This window comes from Aphelocoma coerulescens, unplaced genomic scaffold, assembly GCF_041296385.1.
Source record: "Aphelocoma coerulescens isolate FSJ_1873_10779 unplaced genomic scaffold, UR_Acoe_1.0 HiC_scaffold_118, whole genome shotgun sequence".
Lineage (NCBI taxonomy): Eukaryota > Metazoa > Chordata > Aves > Passeriformes > Corvidae > Aphelocoma > Aphelocoma coerulescens.
The window spans coordinates 386,086-409,040 of NW_027183476.1; the positions used below are offsets into that span (position 1 = coordinate 386,086).

General features: G+C 43.3%; 1 protein-coding gene across 1 annotated transcript in view; it reads right to left on the minus strand.

The window, feature by feature from the left end:
- LOC138100608 (signal-induced proliferation-associated 1-like protein 3) overlaps positions 1-22,955 on the minus strand; it is a 73,849-nt gene that overhangs the window by 11,355 nt on the left and 39,539 nt on the right. Inside the window, exons 13-17 of the mRNA XM_068998483.1 lie at positions 21,425-21,579; positions 16,858-16,998; positions 10,859-11,006; positions 5,533-5,746; positions 873-970 (exon numbers count right to left, since the gene is read on the minus strand). Coding sequence (XP_068854584.1) covers positions 873-970; positions 5,533-5,746; positions 10,859-11,006; positions 16,858-16,998; positions 21,425-21,579 — 756 coding nt within the window. The remainder of the gene's footprint in view (positions 1-872; positions 971-5,532; positions 5,747-10,858; positions 11,007-16,857; positions 16,999-21,424; positions 21,580-22,955) is intronic.

The following is a 22,955-nucleotide window of genomic DNA, read 5'->3' on the forward strand; positions in this document are numbered from 1 at the left end:
CCGCTAAATCCCCCCAAATCCCCATTTCCCCCCCAAATCCCCATTTTCCCCCCCCAACCCCCCCTTTTCCCCTCCCAAAATTGCCCATTTTCCCCCCTAAATCCCCCCAAAATTCCCATTTCCCCTCCCAAAATTCCAATTTTTCCCCCTAAATCCCCCCAAAATTCCCATTTTTCCCACCCAAAATTCCCATTTTTCCCCCTAAATCCCCCCCAAAATTCCCATTTCCCCTCCCAAAATTCCCATTTTCCCCCTAAATCCCCCCAAAATTCCCATTTCCCCTCCCAAAATTCCCATTTTTCCCCCCTAAATCCCCCCAAAATCCCCCATTTTTCCCCCCCAAATCCCCATTTTCCCCCCCAGCCCCCCCTTTTCCCCTCCCAAAATTCCCATTTTTCCCTCTAAATCCCCCCCAAAATTCCCATTTCCCCTCCCAAAATTCCCATTTTTCCTCTAAATCCCCCCAAAATTCCCATTTCCCCTCCCAAAATTCCCATTTTTCCCCCTAAATCCCCCCAAAATTCCCATTTTCCCCCCCCCAAATCCCCATTTCCCCCCCCAAATCCCATTTTCCCCCCCAACCCCCCCTTTTCCCCCTCCCAAAATTCCCATTTTTCCCCCCTAAATCCCCCCAAAATTCCCATTTCCCCTCCCAAAATTCCCCATTTTCCCTCCCAAAATCCCCATTTTTCCCCCTAAATCCCCCCAAAATTCCCATTTTTCCCCCCCAAATCCCCGTTTTTCCCCCCCAAATCCCCGTTTTTCCCCCCAACCCCCCCTTTCCCACCCCTCCCCCAATCCCCGGCTCCCCATTCCCGTTTTTCCGGACCCGAATTCCCGGGATTTCGCCCCCATTCCGGCTCCCCGGGTACCTTCGTAGGCCTTGGCGGCGCTGACCAGCGTGGCCCATTCCAGCCCGGCCGCGTCCGGCAGCGGGCATCAGCCCCGGCTCCAGCCGGGCCAACCGGGCCTGGGGGCAAACGCCAAAGGAATCCCCAAGAATTCCCAAAGAAATCCAAAAAATCCCCCCCAAAAAAATCCCCCAAAAATTCGGAGTGAAATCCCCCCGAAAATCCCTTTTTTCCCCCAAAAATCCCTTTTTTCCCCCCAAAAATCCCTTTTTTCCCCCCAAAAATCCTTTTTTCTCCCTCAAAAATCCCTTTTTTCTCCCTCAAAAATCCCTTTTTTCTCCTCCAAATCCCGGGTTTCCCCCCAAAAAGCCGATTTCCCAACCAAATCCGGCAATCCCAAAGGAATCCCCAAAGAAATCCCAAAAAAATCCCCCAAAAAACCCCCCAAAAATTCGGAGTGAAATCCCCCCGAAAATCCCTTTTTTTTTCCTCCAAATCCCGGTTTTCCAACCCAAAATCCATCCCAAAAAGCCGATTTTCCAACCCAAATCCTGGCAATCCAAAAAAATCCCAGCAATCCCAAAGAATTCCCAAAGAAATCCCCCAAAAAATCCCCCAAAAATTCGGAGTGAAATCCCCCAAAAATCCCTTTTTTCCCCCCAAAAAATCCCTTTTTTCTCCTCCAAATCCCGGTTTTCCACCCAAAAAGCCCATTTTCCAACGCAAATTCTCCCCAAATCCCATCAACCCAAAGAAATCCAAAGAATTCCCCAAAAAATCCCCCAAAAATTCGGAGTGAAATCCCCCCAAAAATCCCTTTTTTCCCCCCAAAAATCCCTTTTTTCCCCCAAAAATCCCTTTTTTTCCCCCCGAAAATCCCTTTTTTCTCCTCCAAATCCCAGTTTTTCCACCCAAAATCCATCCCAAAAAGCCGATTTTCCAACCCAAATCCCGGCAATCCCAAAAAAATCCCAGCAATCCCAAAGGAATCCCAAAGAATTCCCAAAGAAATCCCCCAAAAAATCCCCCCAAAAATTCGGAGTGAAATCCCCCCGAAAATCCCTTTTTTCTCCCTCAAAAATCCCTTTTTTCTCCTCCAAATCCCGGTTTCCACCCAAAAAGCCCATTTTCCAACACAAATTCTCCCCAAATCCCATCAACCCAAAGAAATCCCAAAGAATTCCCAAAAAAATCCCCAAAATTCGGAGTGAAATCCCCCCGAAAAATCCCTTTTTTCCCCCAAAAATCCCTTTTTTCCCCCCGAAAATCCCTTTTTTTCTCCTCCAAATCCCAGTTTTCCACCCAAAATCCATCCCAAAAGGCCGATTTCCCAACCCAAATTCTGGCAATCCCAAAGAAATCCCAAAGAAATCCCAAAAAAATCCCCCCAAAAATCCCCCAAAAATTCGGAGTGAAATCCCCCCAAAAATCCCTTTTTTCCCCCCAAAAATCCCTTTTTTCTCCCCCCAAAATCCTTTTTTCTCCCTTAAAAATCCCTTTTTTCCCCCTCCAAATCCCGGTTTTCCAACCCAAAATCCATCCCAAAAGGCGATTTTCCAACCCAAATCCCCGGCAATCCAAAAAAATCCCAGCAATCCCAAAGGAATCCCAAAGAATTCCCAAAGAAATCCCCAAAAATCCCCCCAAAAATTCGGCGTGAAATCCCCCGAAAATCCCTTTTTTCCCCAAAAAATCCCTTTTTTCTCCCTCAAAAATCCCTTTTTTTCTCCTCCAAATCCCGGTTTCCACCCAAAAAGCCCATTTTCCAACCCAAAATTCTCCCCAAATCCCATCAACCCAAAGAAATCCAAAGAATTCCCAAAAAATCCCCCAAAAATTCGGAGTGAAATCCCCCCGAAAATCCCTTTTTTCCCCCCGAAAATCCCTTTTTTCCCCCCAAAAATCCTTTTTTCTCCCTCAAAAATCCCTTTTTTCCCCCTCCAAATCCCGGGTTTCCCCCAAAAAGCCGATTTCCCAACCCAAATCCTGGCAATCCCAAAGAAATCCCAAAGAAATCCCAAAGAAATCCCAAAAAAATTCGGAGTGAAATCCCCCGAAAATCCCTTTTTTCCACCCAAAAATCCCTTTTTTTCTCCTCCAAATCCCCGGTTTCCACCCAAAATCCATCCCAAAAAGCCGATTTTCCAACCCAAATCCCAGCAATCCCAAAGAAATCCCAAAAAAATCCAAAAAATTCCCCAAAAAAATCTCCAAACAATCTTTAAAAATCCCCCAAAAATTCCCAAAAAATTCCCAAAAATCTCCATAAAATCCCTCCAAAATCTCCCCAAAAAATCCCCAAAAAATCCCAATAAATCCCCCAAAAAATCCCAGAATTCCACCCAAAAAATTCCCCAAAAAATCCCAAAAATTCCCAAAAATCCCCATGAATCCCTCCAAAATCTCCCAAAAAAATCCCCAAAAAATCCCAAAAAATTCCCAATAAAATCCAAAAAAATTCCCAAAAATTCCCAAAATAACCCCAAAAAATTCCCAAAAAATCCCCCAAAAATTCCCCAAAAATTCCCAAAAATCTCCCAAAAAATTCCCAAAAATCTCCATAAATCCCTCCAAAATCTCCCAAAAAATTCCAATAAATCCCCATAAATCCCTCCAAAATCTCCCAAAAAATCCCCCAAAATCTCCATAAATCCCTCCAAAATCTCCCAAAAAAAATCCCAAAAAATCCCCAAAAAATCCCACCAAAAAATCCCCCAAAACATCCCCAAAAAATCCCAAAAAAACACCCCAATAAATCCCAAAAAATCTCCCCAAAAAATCCCCCAAAATCTCCATAAATCCCTCCAAAATCTCCCAAAAAAATCCCAATAAATCCCAAGAAAACCCCCCAATAAATTCCCAAAAAATCCCCCAAAAATTCCCAATAAATTCCCAAAAAATTCCCAAAATCCCCATGAATCCCTCCAAAATCTCCCCAAAAAAATCCCCCAAAAATCCCAAAAAATTCCCAATAAAATCCAAAAAAATTCCCAAAAAATTCCCAAAATAACCCCAAAAATTCCCAAAAAATCCCCCAAAAATTCCCACAAAATTCCCACAAATCTCCCAAAAAATTCCCAAAAATCTCCAAAATCCCACCAAAATCTCCCCAAAAAATTCCCCAAAAATCCCCATAAATCCCTCCAAAATCACCCAAAAAATTCCCCCAAAACCTCCATAAATCCCTCCAAAATCTACCCAAAAAATCCCCAAAAAAAATTCCCAATAAATCCCAAGAAAACCCCCAATAAATTCCCCAAAAATCCCCCAAAAATTCCCAATAAATTCCCAAAAATTCCCAAAAATCCCCATAAATCCCTCCAAAATCTCCCAAAAAAATCCCCAAAAAATCCCAATAAATCCCCCCAAAAAATCCCAAAAAAATCCCAAAAAATTCCCAAAATAACCCCAAAAAATTCCCCATAAATTCCCAAAAAATCCCAAAAATTTCCCCAAAAATTCCCAAAAATCTCCATAAATCCCTCCAAAATCTCCCAAAAAATCCCAATAAATCCCCATAAATCCCTCTAAAATCTCCCAAAAAAATCCCCAAAAAATCCCAATAAATCCCAAAAAAATCCCCAAAAAATCCCAATAAATCCCCAAAAATCCCCCCAAAAATCCCAATAAATCCCAAAAAATTCCCAAAAATCCCCATAAATCCCTCCAAAATCTCCCAAAAAAATCCCCAAAAAATCCCATTAAATCCCAAAAAATCCCCCCAAAGAAAATCCCAAAAAAATCCCAAAAAATTCCCAATAAAATCCAAAAAAATTCCCAAAAAATTCCCAAAATAACCCCAAAAAATTCCCCATAAATTCCAAAAAAAATCGCAAAAAATTCCCAAAAATCTCCATAAATCCCTCCAAAATCTCCCAAAAAATTCCCAAAAATCTCCATAAATCCCTCCAAAATCTCCCAAAAAATCCCCAAAAAATCCCAATAAATCCCCAAAAAATCCCCAAAAATTCCCAAAAATTTCCCAAAAAATTCCCAATAAATTCCCAAAAAATTCCCAAAAATCCCCATAAATCCCTCCAAAATCTCCCAAAAAAATCCCCAAAAAATCCCAATAAATCCCAAAAAAATCCCCAAAAAATCCCCCAAAACATCCCAAAAAATCCCAAAAAACCCCCCAATAAATTCCCAAAAATCTCCATAAATCCCTCTAAAATCTCCCAAAAAAATCCCCAAAAAATCCCAATAAATCCCAATAAATCCCCAAAGAAAATCCCAAAAATCCCCAAAAATTCCCAAAAAATCTCCCAAAAAATCCCCCAAAATCCCCATAAATCCCTCCAAAATCTCCCAAAAAATCCCCCAAAATCCCCATAAATCCCTCCAAAATCTCCCAAAAAATCCCCCAAAATCTCCATAAATCCCTCCAAAATCTCCCCAAAAAATCCCCAAAAAATCCCAATAAATCCCAAAAAAATCCCCAAAAATTCCCAAAAATTTCCCAAAAAATTCCCAATAAATTCCCAAAAAATTCCCAAAAATCCCAATAAATCCCTCCAAAATCTCCCCAAAAAATCCCCAAAAAATCCCAATAAATCCCAAAAAAATCCCCAAAAATTCCCAAAAAATCCCCAAAAAATTCCCAAAAAATCCCCCAAATCCCCCAAACATTTCCCAGCCCCTCCCCCACCCCCATCCCGGTTCCTTTCCCGCTTTTCCGGACCTTTCCTGGCCTCGGGGGGCGGCGCCCGGCGCCCGGGCAGGGTCCGGCTGCTGCTGCCGCCGCTGCTCGGGGGGAGCGGGAATCCCGGCGGGAATTCCGGGAATTCCGGGAATTCCGGGAATTCGGGGCAACGCGGGAACGGGGAGGCGGCGCCGAGGGCGGGATCCCAGCGGCGCCCACAGAGGCTCTCGTCAGACAGAGTGCGCTGCAGGGGCTGGGGAGGGAAACGGGGAAAAAATGGGAGAATTGGGAAAAATTGGGAAAAAAACCCGTGAAAATCTGGGGAAAAATGGGAAAAATCCAGGGAAAAAAGGGGAAAAATACGGGGAAAAAAGGGGAAAAAATGGGGAAAATCTGGGGAAAAAAGGGGAAAAAATGGGGAAAATCCAGGGAAAAAAGGGGAAAAAATGGGGAAAATACGGGGAAAAAAGGGGAAAAAAGGGGAAAAAATGGGGAAAATCCGGGGAAAAAAGGGGAAAAAATGGGGAAAATCCGGGGAAAAAAGGGGAAAAAATGGGGAAGTCTGGGAAAAACATGGGAAATTCTGGGGAAAAAAAGGGGGAAAAAAAGGGGAAAAAGATGGGAAAACATGTGGGAAAAAAATGGGAAAAATCTACGGAAAAAAATGGGAAAATCTGGGAAAAATGGGAAAAAACCAGGAGAAAATGGGAAAAGAATGGGAAAAAAAGGGGAAAATTCGGGGAATTCGGGGCAACGCGGGAACGGGGAGGCGGCGCCGAGGGCGGGATCCCAGCGGCGCCCACAGAGGCTCTCGTCAGACAGAGTGCGCTGCAGGGGCTGGGGAGGGAAACGGGGCAAAAATGGGAGAATTGGGAAAAATTGGGAAATTGAAGAAAAAATGGGAAAAAACGGGAAAAAAAACGGGGAAAAAAAACGTGAAAATCTGGGGAAAAATGGGAAAAATCCAGGGAAAAAAGGGGAAAAAATGGGGAAAATACGGGGAAAAAAGGGGAAAAAACACTGGGAAAAAATGGGAAAATCTGGGAAAAAAACCAGGAAAATCTGGGAAAAAAAAAGGGAAAAATCTGGGAAAAAATGGGGAAAAAAAAGGGGGAAAAACGGGAAAAAATGGGGAAGTCTGGGAAAAAAATGGGAAAAATCTTGGAAAAAATGGGAAAAACCCAGGGAAAAAAGGGGAAAAAAACACCGGGATAATCTGGGAAAAAAATGGGAAAATCTGGGAAAAAATGGGAAAACCTGGGAAAAAAAAGGGAAAATTCCAGGAAAAACAGGAAAAAAATGGGGAAAAAATGGGGAAAAATCCGGGAAAAAAAATGGGAAAAAATGGGAAAATCTGGGAAAAAACCAGGAAAATCTGGGAAAAAAAAGGGAAAAATCCGGGAAAAAATGGGGAAAAAATGGGGAAAAATCCAGGAAAAAAACCAGGAAAAAATGGGGAAGTCTGGGAAAAAAACGGGAAAATCTGGGGGAAAAAAGGGGAAAAAAAAGGGGAAAAAGACAGGAAAAAAATGGGAAAAATCCGGGAAAAAAAAGGGAAAATCTGGGAAAAATCCAGGAAAATCTGGAAAAAAAGGGAAAAAAAAAACAGGAAAAAATGGGAAAAAAATGGGGAAAAAATGGGAAAATTCGGGGAATTCGGGGCAACGCGGGAACGGGGAGGCGGCGCCGAGGGCGGGATCCCAGCGGCGCCCACAGAGGCTCTCGTCAGACAGAGTGCGCTGCAGGGGCTGGGGAGGGAAACGGGGAAAAAATGGGAGAATTGGGAAAAATTGGGGGAAAAAAAACCGTGAAAATCTGGGGAAAAATGGGAAAAATCCAGGGAAAAAAGGGGAAAAAATGGGGAAAATCCGGGGAAAAAAGGGGAAAAAAACACTGGGAAAAAATGGGAAAATCTGGGAGAAAACCAGGAAAATTCTGGGAAAAAAAAGGGAAAAATCCGGGAAAAAATGGGAAAAAAAAAGGGGGAAAAATCGGGGAAAAATCCGGGGAGAAAAGGGGAAAAAAACACCGGGATAATCTGGGAAAAAATGGGAAAATATGGGGAAAAAATCAGGGAAAAATCCGGGAAAAAATGGGAAAAAAAAGGGGGAAAAATCGGGGAAAAATCCGGGGAAAAAAGGGGAAAAAAACGCCGGGATAATCTGGGAAAAAATGGGAAAAAAAGGGGGAAAAAATCGGGGAAAAATCTGGGAAAAAATGGGAAAAAAAACCGGGAAAAATCGGGGAAAAATCCGGGGAAAAAAGGGGAAAAAATGGGGAAATTAGGAAAAAAACGGGAAAATCTGGGGAAAAAAAAGGGGAAAGAGACGGGAAAAAAACCGGGAAAAAATGTGGGAAAAAAATGGGAAAAATCTAGGGAAAAAGGGGAAAAATCCGGGAAAAAAATGCTAAAATCTGGGAAAAAAATGGGGGAAAAAAAAAAGGGGGAAAAATGGGGGGAAAAAACGGCAAAATTTGGGGAAAAAACAGGAAAATCCAGGAAAAAAAAGGGGAAAAAAACGGGAAAATTCCAGGAAAAAAACAGGAAAAAGATGGGAAAAAAATGGGGAAAAACCAGGGAAAAAAAAGGGAAAATCTAAGAAAAAACCCGGGAAAAGCTGGGGAAGTCTGGGAAAAAGCCAGGAAAAAAACGGGAAAAAAAAGGGGAAAAAATCGGGGAAAAAACCAGAAAAATTTGGGGAAAAAACGGGAAAATCCAGGAAAAAAAACGGGAAAATCTGGGAAAAAAATGGGAAAAATCCAGGAAAAAGAGGGGAGAAAAATGGGAAAATCTGGGAAAAAAAATGGGAAAAAATGCGGAACTCAGGGAAAAAAATGGGGAAAAAACGGGGAAAAAATCAGGGAAAAAAAACCAGGAAAATTTGGGGAAAAAAGGGGAAAATCCAGGGAAAAAAAGGGAAAATCTGGGAAAAAATGGGAAAACCTGGGGGAAAAAAACAGGAAAAGAATGGGAAAAAAACCGGGAAAATCTGGGGAAAAAATGGGAAAAATCCAGGAAAATTCTGGAAAAAATCTGGGGAAAAAACCGGGAAAATTCCAGCAAAATCTGGGAAAAAACGGGAAAATCCAGGGAAAAAAAAACGGGAAAAGCCGGGGAAAAATTCCCTCCTTTTTTGGGCTAAAAAACCCTGGAAAATTCCCATTTTTGGGCTAAAAAATTGGGAATTTCACCATTTTTGGTGGGGAAAAAAATGGGAATTTCCTCAATTTTGGGGCTACAAACACTCAGAAAATTCCCATTTTTGGGGCTAAAAAATCAGGAATTTCTCCATTTTTGGGGTTAAAAAATCAGAAATTTCAGCATTTGGGGGCTGGGGAAGGGCGGGAGCGTTGGGAATTTGGGGAATTTGGGGAATTTGGGGAATTTGGGGAATTTGGGGAATTTGGGGCTCACCGGGGCGGGCTCGGCCTCGGGGCAGGAATTGTCCATGAGGAAAGTTGGGAATTGGGGGGAAAAACTGGGAATTTCCTCCATTTTGGGGTGAAAAATCAGGAATTTCTCCATTTTTGACGGAGAAATAATGGGAATTTCCTCAATTTTGGGGCTACAAACACTCAGAAAATTCCCATTTTTGGGGCCAGAAAGTCGGGAATTTCACCATTTTAAGGGAAGAAGGGGAACTTCTCCATTTTGGTGGAAAAAATGGGAATTTCCTCTTTTTGGGGGTGAAAAATTGGGTATTTCACCATTTTGGGGGGGAAAAACTGGGAATTTCTTCAATTTCGAGGCTAAAAAACCCCGAAAATTCCCATTTTTTGGGGTGAAAAATCAGGAATTTCTCCATTTTAAGGGAAAAAATGGGAATTTCCTGAATTTTGGGGCTAAAAACATAAAAATGTCACCATTTTGGGGGGGAAATGGGAATTCCAACATTTTGGGGGAAAAAAATGGAATTTCCTCCATTTTGGGGCTAAAAAACCCAGAAAATTCCCATTTTTGGGGCCAAAAAGTCGGGAATTTCTCCATTTTAAGGGAAGAATGGGAATTCCTCCATTTCGGGGTGAAAAATTGGGAATTTCACCATTTTTGAGAGGTAAAAAAATGGGAATTTCCTCCATTTTGGGGCTACAAAACCCTGAAAATTCCCATTTTTGGGGCTAAAAAATCAGGAATTTCAGCATTTGGGGGCTGGGGAAGGGCGGGAGCGTTGGGAATTTGGGGAATTTGGGGAATTTGGGGAATTTGGGGCTCACCGGGGCGGGCTCGGCCTCGGGGCAGGAATTGTCCATGAGGAAAGTTGGGAATTGGGGGGAAAAACTGGGAATTTCCTCCATTTTGGGGTGAAAAATCGGAAATTTCACCATTTTTGAGGGGGAAAAATGGGAATTTCCTCAATTTTGGGGCTACAAACACTCAGAAAATTCCCATTTTTGGGGCTAAAAAATCAGGAATTTCTCCATTTTGGGGCTACAAAATCAGGAATTTCTCTGGTTTTGGGGCTGGGGAAGGGCGGGAGCGTTGGGAATTTGGGGAATTTGGGGAATTTGGGGCTCACCGGGGCGGGCTCGGCCTCGGGGCAGGAATTGTCCATGAGGAAAGTTGGGAACTGGGGGGAAAAACTGGGAATTTCCTCCATTTTGGGGCTAAAAAACCCAGAAAATTCCCATTTTTGGAGGCTAAAACCTCAGGAATTTCTCCATTTTAAGGGAAAAAATGGGAATTTCCTGAATTTTGGGGCTAAAAACATAAAAATGTCACCATTTTGGGGGGGGAAATGGGAATTCCAACATTATAGGGGGAAAAAACTGAATTTCCTCCATTTTGGGGCTAAAAAACCCAGAAAATTCCCATTTTTGGGGCTAAAAAGTCGGGAATTTCTCCATTTTAAGGGAAGAATGGGAATTCCTCCATTTCGGGGTGAAAAATTGGGAATTTCACCATTTTTGAGAGGGAAAAAAATGGGAATTTCCTCCATTTTGGGGCTACAAAACCCTGAAAATTCCCATTTTTGGGGCTAAAAAATCAGGAATTTCAGCATTTGGGGGCTGGGGAAGGGCGGGAGCGTTGGGAATTTGGGGAATTTGGGGAATTTGGGGCTCACCGGGGCGGGCTCGGCCTCGGGGCAGGAATTGTCCATGAGGAAAGTTGGGAATTGGGGGGAAAAACTGGGAATTTCCTCCATTTTGGGGTGAAAAATCGGAAATTTCACCATTTTTGAGGGGGAAAAATGGGAATTTCCTCAATTTTGGGGCTACAAACACTCAGAAAATTCCCATTTTTGGGGCTAAAAAATCAGGAATTTCTCCATTTTTGGGGTTAAAAAATCAGAAATTTCAGCATTTGGGGGCTGGGGAAGGGTGGGAGCGTTGGGAATTTGGGGAATTTGGGGAATTTGGGGCTCACCGGGGCGGGCTCGGCCTCGGGGCAGGAATTGTCCATGAGGATGAGGCGCTTGAGGTCGTCCTCGATGGAGGATTTGGGGAGGCGCCGGGGGGAGCGGAGATCGCGGAGAGACGCCCGGAGCCGCGGCTGCCCGAAAACGTTCACCTGGCTGGGGGAGGGGTGGCAGTGAGCCCCGGGAATTCCAGGGAAATCCCAGGGAAATCCCACAGAAATCCCATCAAAATCCCACAGAAATCCCAAAAAAACCCACACAAAATCCCACAAAAAAACCTGAAAATCCCACAGAAATCCCACAGAAATCCCACACAAAATCCCACAAAAAACCTGAAAATCCCACAGAAATCCCACTGAAATCCCACAGAAATCAAAAAAAATCCCACCAAAATTCCAGGAAAATGTGAAAATCCCCAAAAAAATCCCACACAAAATCCCACACAAAATCCCACAAAAAACCTGAAAATCCCACACAAAATCCCACAAAAAAACCGGAAAATCCCACAGAAATCCCACAGAAATCCCAGCAAAATCCCCAAAAAATCCCATCAAAATCCCAGAAAAACTTGAAAATCCCATGGAAATCCCATCAAAATGCCACAGAAATCCCAGAAAAATGTGAAAGTCCCACAGAAATCCCACAAAAAATCCCAGAGAAAACCTGAAAATCCCACAGAAATCCCACAGAAATGCCAGGAAAATCCCACAGAAATCCCCAAAAAATCCCACACAAAATCCCACAAAAAACCTGAAAATCCCACAGAAATCCCAGAGAAATCCCAGGAAAACATGAAAATCCCACAGAAATCCCATCAAAATCCCCCAAAAAATCCCCAAAAATCCCAGAAAAATCCCCGGAAATGCCCCAAACGCCCGGAGCCGCGGCTGCCCCAAAGCGTTCACCTGGCTGGGGGAGGGGTGGCAGTGAGCCCCGGGAATTCCAGGGAAATCCCAGGGAAATCCCACAGAAATCCCAGGAAAATGTGAAAATCCCACAGAAATCCCACAAAAAACCAGAAAAAAACCTGAAAATCCCACAGAAATCCCACAGAAATCCCAGGAAAATGTGAAAATCCCACAGAAATCCCACAAAAAAACAGAAAAAAACCTGAAAATCCCACAGAAATCCCACAGAAATCCCAGGAAAATGTGAAAATCCCACAGAAATCCCACAAAAAACCAGAAAAGAACTGAAAATCCCACAGAAATCCCACAGAAGTCCCACAGAAATCCCACACAAAATCCCACAAAAAAACTGAAAAATCCCACAGAAATCCCACAGAAATCCCAGGAAAATGTGAAAATCCCACAGAAATCCCATCAAAAACCTGGAAAAGAACTGAAAATCCCACAGAAGTCCCACAGAAATGCCACGAAAATCCCAAAGAAATCCCAGGAAAACATGAAAATCCCACAGAAATCCCAGAAAAATGTGAAAGTCCCACAGAAATACCAGAAAAAGCTGGAAAAGAACTTCAAATCCCACAGAAATCCCACAGAAGTCCCACAGAGATGCCAGGAAAATCCCACACAAAATCCCACACAAAATCCCACAAAAATCCCAGAGAAATCCCACAGAAATCCCAGCAAAATCCCCAAAAAATCCCATCAAAATCCCAGAAAAACTTGAAAATCCCACAGAAATCCCATCAAAATGCCACAGAAATCCCAGAAAAATGTGAAAATCCCACAGAAATCCCACAAAAAATCCCAGAGAAAAACTGAAAATCCCACAGAAATCCCACAGAAATTCCATCAAAATTCCACAGAAATCCCAGCAAAATCCCAGAAAAACGTGAAAATCCCAGCAAAATCCCATCAAAATCCCACAAAAATGTGGAAGTCCCACAGAAATCCCACACAAATCCCAAAAAAATCCCAGGAAAATGTGAAAATCCCAGAAAAACTCCACAGAAATCCCAGCAAAATCCCAGAAAACCGTGAAAAATCCCACAGAAATCCCACAAAAATCCCAGGAAAATCCCAGCAAAATCCCACAGAAATCCCAAAAAATCCCACACAAAATCCCACAAAAAACCTGAAAATCCCACAGAAATCCCACAGAAATTCCAGGAAAACCCGAAAATCCCAAAAAAATCCCATCAAAATCCCAGAAAAACCTGAAAATCCCCAAAAAATCCCACAGAAATCCCACAGGAAGCACCAAAAATCCCTTAAATCCCACAAGAATCCCACAAACACCTCACAAATTCCCTCAAATCCAATTTTCCTGGGATTTTCCCCCTGTCCATGATCCCAAATCCCAATTTTTGGCTCCCAAATCCTAATTTTTAGCTCCCCAAATCCCATTTTTCCACCCCAAAATCCCATTTTCCACCCCAAATCCCAATTTTTGGCTCCCAAGTCCCAATTTTTGGCTCACAAATTCCATTTTTCGGCTCCCCAATCCCATTTTTCCACCCCCAAATCCCATTTTCCACCCCCAAATCCCATTTTTCCACTCCAAAATCCCGTTTTTCCACCCCCCAATCCCATTTCTCCACCCCAAATCCCAATTTTTGCCTCCAAAATCCCATTTCTCCACCCCCAAATCCCATTTTCCACCCCAAATCCCGTTTTTCCACCCCCCAAATCCCATTTTTCCACCCCAAAATCCCATTTTTCCACCCCAAATCCCATTTTCCACCCCAAATCCCAATTTTTGCCTCCAAAATCCCATTTTTCCACCCCAAATCCCATTTTTCCACCCCCCAATCCAATTTTCCCACCCCAAATCCCAATTTTTGGCTCCCCAATTCCATATTTTGACCCCAATCCCATTTCTTGGATCCCAAATCCCATTTTTCCACCCCAAATCCCAATTTTTGGCTCCCCAATCCCATTTTTCCACCCCCCAATCCCATCTTCCCACCCCAAAATCCCATTTTCCACCCCAAATCCCGTTTTTCCACCCCCCAATCCCATTTTTCCACCCCAAAATCCCATTTTCCACTCCCAAATCCCAATTTTTGCCTCCCCAATCCCATTTCTCCACCCCAAATCCCATTTTCCACCCCAAATCCCAATTTTTGCCTCCAAAATCCCATTTCTCCACCCAAAATCCCATTTTTCCACCCCCAATCCCATTTTTCCATCCCCCAATCCCATTTCTCCACCCCAAATCCCATTTTTCCACCCCCAAATCCCATTTTTCCACCCCAAAATCCCATTTTCCACTCCCAAATCCCATTTTTCCACTCCAAAATCCCATTTTTCCACCCCCCAATCCCATTTCTCCACCCAAAATCCAATTTTCCCACCCCAAAATCCCATTTTTCCACTCCAAAATCCCATTTTTCCACCCCAAATCCCAATTTTTGGCTCCCCAATCCCAATTTTTCCACCCCAAAATCCCATTTTTCCACCCCCCAATCCCATTTCTCCACCCAAAATCCCATTTCTCCACTCCAAAATCCCATTTTCCCACCCCAAATCCCAATTTTTGCCTCCAAAATCCCATTTTTCCACCCCAAATCCCATTTTTCCACCCCCCAATCCCATCTTCCCACCCCAAAATCCCATTTTCCACCCCAAAATCCCATTTTTCCACCCCAAAATTCCATTTTTCCACCCCAAAATCCCATTTTTCCACACCCAAAATCCCATTTCTCTGACTCCCCAATCCCATACTTTGACCCCAATCCAATTTCTTGCCTCCCAAATCCCAATTTTTGGCTCGCCAAATCCCATTTTCCACCCCAAATCCCAATTTTTGCCTCCAAAATCCCATTTCTCCACCCCAAATCCCATTTTCCCACCCCAAATCCCAATTTTTGGCTCCCCACTCCCATTTTTTCCACCCCAAATTCCATTTTTTGGCTCCCAAATCCCATTTCTCCACCCCAAAATCCCATTTTTCCACCCCAAAATCCCATCTTTCCACCCCAAATCCCATTTCTTGGCTCCCAAATCCCATTTTTCCACCCAAAATCCCATTTTTCCACCCCAAATCCCATTTTTCCACCCCCCAATCCAATTTTCCCACCCCAAATCCCAATTTTTGCCTCCCCAATCCCATTTTTTAGACCCCAAAATCCCAATTTTTGCCTCCCCAATCCCATTTCTCCACCCCAAATCCCATTTTCCACCCCAAAATCCAAATTTTTGCCTCCCCAATCCCATTTCTCCATCCCAAATCCCAATTTTTGCCTCCAAAATCCCATTTCTCCATCCCAAAATCCCATTTCCCACCCCCCAATCCCATTTTTCCACCCCAAAATCCCATTTTTCCACCCCAAAATCCCAATTTTTGGCTCCCCAATCCCATTTCTCCACCCCAAATCCCAATTTTTGCCTCCAAAATCCCATTTTTCCACCCCCCAATCCCATTTTTCCACCCCAAAATCCCATTTTCCACCCCAAATCCCAATTTTTGCCTCCAAAATCCCATTTTTCCACCCCAAATCCCATTTTTCCACCCCAAAATCCCATTTTCCCACCCCAAAATCCCATTTTTCCACCCCAAATCCCAATTTTTGGCTCCCCAATCCCATTTTTCCACCCCAAAATCCCATTTTTCCACCCCAAAATCCCATTTTTCGGCTCCCCAATCCCATTTTTCCACCCCAAAATCCAATTTTCCCACCCCAAATCCCAATTTTTGGCTCCCCAATCCCATATTTTGACCCCAATCCCATTTCTTGGATCCCAAATCCCATTTTTCCACCCCAAATCCCAATTTTTGGCTCCCCAATCCCAATTTTTCCACCCCAAAATCCCATTTTCCCACCCCTCAATCCCATTTCTCCACCCAAAATCCAATTTTTCCACCCCAAAATCCCATTTTTCCACTCCAAAATCCCATTTTTCCACCCCAAAATCCCATTTTTCCACCCCCCAATCCCATTTTCCCACCCCAAAATCCCATTTTTCGGCTCCCCAATCCCATTTCTCCACCCAAAATCCCATTTTTCCACCCCAAATCCCAATTTTTGGCTCCCAAATCCCATTTTCCACCCCAAATCCCATTTTTCCACCCCAAATCCCATTTTTCCACTCCAAAATCCCATTTTTCCACCCAAAATCCCATTTTCCCACCCCAAAATCCCATTTTTCCACCCCCCAATCCCATTTTCCCACCCCCAAATCCCATTTTTCCACCCCAAAATCCCATTTTTCGGCTCCCCAACCCCATTTCTCCACCCAAAATCCCATTTTTCCACCCCAAAATCCCATTTTCCCACCCCAAAATCCCATTTTTCCACCCCAAATCCCAATTTTTGCCTCCCCAATCCCATTTTTCCACCCCAAAATCCCATTTTTCCACCCCAAAATCCCATTTTTCGGCTCCCCAATCCCATTTTTCCACCCCAAAATCCCATTTTTCCACCCCAAATCCCAATTTTTGCCTCCAAAATCCCATTTTTCCACCCCAAATCCCATTTTTCCACTCCAAAATCCCATTTTCCCACCCCAAAATCCCATTTTTCCACCCCAAATCCCAATTTTTGGCTCCCAAATCCCATTTTTCCACCCCAAAATCCCATTTTCCACCCCAAATCCCAATTTTTGCCTCCAAAATCCCATTTCTCCACCCAAAATCCCATTTTCCCACCCCAAAATCCCATTTTTCCACCCCCCAATCCCATTTTCCCACCCCCAAATCCCATTTTCCCACCCCCCAATCCCATTTTTCGGCTCCCCAATCCCATTTTCCCACCCCAAAATCCCAATTTTTGCCTCCCCAATCCCATTTTTCCACCCCAAAATCCCATTTTTCCACCCCCCAATCCCATTTTCCACCCCAAAATCCCATTTTCCCACCCCCAATCCCATTTTCCCACCCCAAATCCCAATTTTTGCCTCCCCAATCCCATTTTTCCACCCCAAAATCCCAATTTTTGCCTCCCCAATCCCATTTTTCCACCCCAAAATCCCATTTTTCCACCCCCCAATCCCATTTTTCCACCCCAAAATCCCATTTTCCCACCCCCAATCCCATTTTCCCACCCCAAATCCCATTTTTCGGCTCCCCAATCCCAATTTTCCCGGATTTCCCCCCTCACTTTTTGGGATCCGGGGGCTCCTCCGGCCTTTTCCAGGCCGCCGCCGCCGCCGCCGCCGCCGCTTTTCCCTTTCCCGAGGTTTTGGAAAAGAAGGATTTGGGCACCGACGCCGAAATTTGGGAAGCGGGGAGAGGCCTGGAGCTGGAAAAAAAACCTGGGAATTATCCCCGAAAAAATTCCACCCCAAAAATCCTGGAATTTCACCCACAAAAAAAAAACGGGAATTATCCCCCAAAATTCCCCAAAATCCCAGAATTTCAACCCCAAAAAAATTCCCAAGAAATCCTGGAATTTCGTCCCCAAAAATTCCCAGAATTACCACCCAAAAAATTCCCAAAAAAAATGGGAACTAACCCCAAAAAGTCCCTGGAATTTCACCTCCAAAAAACCCAAAAAATCCTGGAATTTCATCCCTAAAAATTCCCAAAAAACCCCGGAATTTCACCCCCAAAATTCAAAAAAAACCCCAGAATTACCCCCCCCAAAAATTCCCAAAAAGTCCTGGAATTTCACCCCCAAAATATCCAAAAATCCCCAGAATTTCAACCCCAAAAAATTCCCAAAAAATCCGGGAATTTCATCCCCAAAAATTCCCAAAAATTCCCAGAATTACCACCCAAAAAATTCCCAAAAAAACGGGAATTAACCCCAGAAAGTCCCTGGAATTTCACCTCCAAAAAACCCAAAAAATCCTGGAATTTCATCCCTAAAAATTCCCAAAAAACCCCAGAATTTCACCCACAAAAAACCCAAAAACCAAAGGGAATTACCCCCCCAAAAAATTCCCAAAAAGTCCCGGAATTTCACCCCCAAAATATCCAAAAATCCCCAGAATTTCAACCCAAAAAAATCCAAAAAATCCTGGAATTTCATCCCCAAAAATTCCCAAAAATTCCCAGAATTACCACCCAAAAAATTCCCAAAAAACGGGAATTAACCCCAGAAAATCCCCGGAATTTCACCTCCAAAAACTCAAAAAATCCTGGAATTTCATCCCCAAAAATTCCCAAAAAACCCCGGAATTTCACCCACAAAATTCAAAAAAAACCCCAGAATTACCCCCCCAAAAAATTCCCAAAAAGTCCTGGAATTTCACCCCCAAAATATCCAAAAATCCCCAGAATTTCAACCCCAAAAAAATTCCCAAAAAATCCTGGAATTTCATCCCCAAAAATTCCCAAAAATTCCCAGAATAACCACCCAAAAAATTCCCAAAAAAAATGGGAATTAACCCCAAAAAAATCCCAGAATTTCACCTCCAAAAACCCAAAAAAATCCTGGAATTTCATCCCCAAAATTCCCAAAAGATCTCAGAATTACCCCCCAAAAAAATAGGAATTAACCCCAAAAAGTCCCTGGAATTTCACCTCCAAAAAACCTAAAAAATCCCGGAATTTCATCCTCAAAAATTCCCCAAAAACCCCGGAATTTCACCCCAAAATTCCCAAAAATTCCCAGAATTACCACCCAAAAAAATTCCCAAAAAAATGGGAGTTAACCCCAGAAAATCCCCGGAATTTCACCTCCAAAAAACCCCAAAAATCCTGGAATTTCATCCCCAACAATTCCCAAAAAAACGGGAATTTCATCCCCAAAATTCCCAAAAGATCTCAGAATTACCCCCAAAAAAATTCCCCAAAAAAATGGGAATTAACCCCAAAAAGTCCCTGGAATTTCACCTCCAAAAAACCCAAAAAATCCTGGAATTTCATCCCTAAAAATTCCCAAAAAACCCCAGAATTTCACCCACAAAAAACCCAAAAACCAAAGGGAATTACCCCCCCAAAAAATTCCCCAAAAGTCCCGGAATTTCACCCCCAAAATATCCAAAAATCCCCAGAATTTCAACCCCAAAAAAATTCCCAAAAAATCCTGGAATTTCATCCCCAAAAATTCCCAAAAATTCCCAGAATTACCACCCAAAAAATTCCCAAAAAAACGGGAATTAACCCCAGAAAATCCCCGGAATTTCACCTCCAAAAACCCAAAAAATCCTGGAATTTCATCCCCAAAATTCCCAAAAGATCTCAGAATTACCCCCCAAAAAATTCCCCAAAAAAATGGGAATTAACCCCAAAAAGTCCCTGGAATTTCACCTCCAAAAAACCCAAAAAATCCTGGAATTTCATCCCTAAAAATTCCCAAAAAACCCCAGAATTTCACCCACAAAAAACCCAAAAACCAAAGGGAATTACCCCCCCAAAAAATTCCCAAAAAGTCCCGGAATTTCACCCCCAAAATATCCAAAAATCCCCAGAATTTCAACCCAAAAAAATCCAAAAAATCCTGGAATTTCATCCCCAAAAATTCCCAAAAATTCCCAGAATAACCACCCAAAAAATTCCCAAAAAAAATGGGAATTAACCCCAAAAAAATCCCAGAATTTCACCTCCAAAAACCCAAAAAAATCCTGGAATTTCATCCCCAAAAATTCCCAAAAAAAACCAGAATTTCATCCCCAAAATTCCCTAAAGATCTCAGAATTACCCCCCAAAAAATTCCCAAAAAAATAGGAATTAACCCCAAAAAGTCCCCAGAATTTCACCTCCAAAAAACCCAAAAAATCCTGGAATTTCATCCCTAAAAGTTCCCAAAAAACCCCAGGAATTATCCCCCAAAAAATTCCCAAAAAATCCCAGAATCACCCCCCAAAAGTCCCCAAAAATCCTGGAATTTCCCCCCAAAAATTCCAAAAAAATCCTGGAATTTCACCCCCCCCAAAAATGGAATTTCACCCCCCAAAACCCCCAAGAAACTGGGAATTACCTCTAAAAAATTCCCAAAAAATCCCAGGAATTATCCCCCCAAAATTCCCCCCAAAATCCCAGAATTCCACCCCAAAAATCCCAAAAAAATCCTGGAATTTCACCCCCCAGAAACCCCCAAAAAACCAGGAATTACCTCTAAAAAATTCCCAAAAAATCCCAGAATTCCACCCAAAAATCCCCCAAAAATTCCCCCAAAAAATCCCAGAATTTCACCTCCAAAAAACTGGAATTACCTCTAAAAATTCCCAAAAAATCCCAGAATTTCACCCCCAAAAAATCCCAAAAAACCCCAGAATTCCACTCCAAAAATTCCCCAAAAAATCCCAGAATTCCACCCCAAAAATCCCCAAAAAATCCCAGAATTTCCCCCCAAAAAATCCCAAAAAAATCCTGGAATTCCACCCAAAAATATCCTGGAATTGCACCCCCCAAAAAGCCCCAAAAAACCCGGAATTACCTCTAAAAAATTCCCAAAAAATCCCAGAATTCCACCCAAAAATTCCCAAAAAATCCCAGAATTTTACCCCAAAATTTCCAAAAAAACCCCAAAATTTCACCCCAAAAAATCCCAGAATTTCCACCCAAAATTCCCAAAAAATTCCCAAAAAATTCCAGAATTCCACCCAAAAATCCCAAAAAAATCCCAGAATTCCACCCCAAAAATCCCAAAAAAATCCCAGAATTTCCCCCCAAAAAATCCCAAAAAAATCCCAGAATTCCACCCAAAAATCCCAAAAAAATCCCAGAATTTCCACCCAAAAATCCCAAAAAAATCCTAGAATTCCACCCCAAAAATCCAAAAAAAATCCCAGAATTTCCCCCCAAAAATCCCCAAAAAATCCCAAAATTCCCCCCAAAAATCCCCAAAAAATCCCAGAATTCCACCCAAAAATCCCCAAAAAATCCCAGAATTTCCCCCCAAAAAATCCTGGAATTCCAACCCCCCAAAACCCCCCAAGAAACAGCAATTACCTCTAAAAAATTCCCAAAAAATCCCAGAATTCCACCCAAAAATTCCCGAAAAATCCCAGAACTTCCCCCCAAAAATTCCCAAAAAATCCCAGAATTCCACCCAAAAATTCCCAAAAAAATCCCAGAATTTCACCCTCCCAAAACCCCCCAAAAAACCCGGAATTACCTCTAAAAAACTCCCAAAAAATCCCAGAATTCCACCCAAAAAATCCCAGAATTACCCCCAAAAAATCCCAGAATTCCACCCCAAAAACCCCCAAAAATCCCAAAATTCCACCCAAAAATTCCCAAAAAATCCCAGAATTTCCCCCCAAAAATCCCAAAAAAATCCCAAAATTCCCCCCAAAAAATCCCAGAATTCCACCCAAAAATCCCCAAAAAATCCCAGAATTCCACCCAAAAATCCCCAAAAAATCCTGGAATTCCACCCAAAAATATTCTGGAATTTCACCCCCCAAAAAACAGGAATTACCTCTAAAAATTCCCCAAAAATCCCAGAATTCCCCCCAAAAATTCCCAAAAAATCCTGGAATTTCAACCCAAAAATTCCCAAAATTTCCCCCCAAAAATCCCCAAAAAATCCCCAAATTCCACCCAAAAATTCCCAAAAAATCCCAGAATTCCCCCCAAAAATCCCCAAAAAATCCCAGAATGTCACCCCAAAAAATCCCAAAATTTCCCCCCAAAAAATCCCAGAATTCCCCCCAAAAATCCCCAAAAAATCCCAGAATTTCCCCCCAAAAATCCCCAAAAAACCCCAGAATTCCCCCCAAAAAATCCCAGAATTCCCCCCAAAAATTCCCAAAAAAACCCCCGGGAATTCCCACCAGGCCGTGCTTTCTGCTGCTCCCTTGGGGATTTTCGGGATGAGCTGCTGGGATTTTTGGGAATTTCGGGAATTCCGGGAGTCGCCGTCGCTGGCGCCGCCCTCGGCCTCGGCGTCGCTGGACAGCGCGGAATGGCTGGAGCAGGGCGGCTCGTTCTGCGGGAATTCCGGGAATTTGGGGGGAATTTGGGGAAATTTGGGGGGAATTTGGGGAAGTTTGGGAAGTTTGGGAATGGCGCCGCCGCGGACGGGCGTCGTTCCCAAAAAAAACCCCGCGATTCCCGCGGATTTCTGGGGGTTTTGGGGGGATTTTGGGGGGATTTTTGGGGAATTCTGGGGATTTTTGGGGGGGATTTTTGGGGAATTCCAGGGATTTTTAGGGGGATTTTTTGGGAATTCCGGGGATTTTTGCGGGGATTCCAGGGATTTTTGGGGGGATTTTTCAGGAATTCCGGGAATTTGGGGAAATTTGGGAAGTTTGGGAATGGCGCCGCCCCGGACGGGCGTCGTTCCCAAAAAAAACCCCGCGATTCCCACGGATTTCCGGGGGTTTTGGGGGGATTTTTCGGGAATTCTGGGGACTTTTGGGGGTTTTGGGGGGGATTTTTGGGGAATTCTGGGGATTTTTGGGGGTTTTTGGGGGGATTTTTGGGGAATTCCAGAGATTTTTGGGGGTTTTTGGGGGGATTTTTCGGGAATTCCAGGGATTTTTGGGGGGATTTTTCAGGAATTCTGGGAATTTGGGGAAGTTTGGGAAGTTTGGGAATGGCGCCGCCCCGGACGGGCGTCGTTCCCAAAAAAAACCCCGCGATTCCCACGGATTTCTGGGGGTTTTGGGGGGGATTTTTCGGGAATTCTGGGGATTTTTGGGGGTTTTTGGGGGGATTTTTGGGGAATTCCGGGGATTTTGGGGGGTTTTTGGGGGGATTTTTGGGGGGATTTTTGGGGATTTTTTGGAGGGATTTTTGGGGGGGATTTTTCGGGAACTCCAGGAATTTTTGGGAATTCCAGGGATTTTTGGGGGGATTTTTGGGGAATTCCAGGGATTTTGGGGGGTTTTTGGGGGAATTTTTCTGGGAATTTTTGGGGGTTTTTGGGGGGATTTTTGGGGAATTCTGGGATTTTTGGGGGGATTTTTGGGAATTCCGGGGATTTTTGGGGAATTCCAGAGATTTTTGGGGGTTTTTGGGGGGATTTTTTGGGAATTCTGGGGATTTTTGGGGAATTCCAGGGATTTTTGGGGGGATTTTTGGGGATTTTTTGGAGGGATTTTGGGGGGGGATTTTTCGGGAACTCCAGGAATTTTTGGGAATTCCAGGGATTTTTGGGGGTTTTGGGGGGAATTTTTCTGGGAATTTTTGGGGGTTTTTGGGGGGATTTTTGGGGAATTCTGGGATTTTTGGGGGGATTTTTGGGGGGGATTTTTTGGGGAATTCCAGGGATTTTTGGGGGGTTTTTTTGGGGAATTCTGGGGATTTTGGGGGGAATTTTTGGGGGATTTTTGGGGGGATTTTGGGGCGATTTCGGGGAAC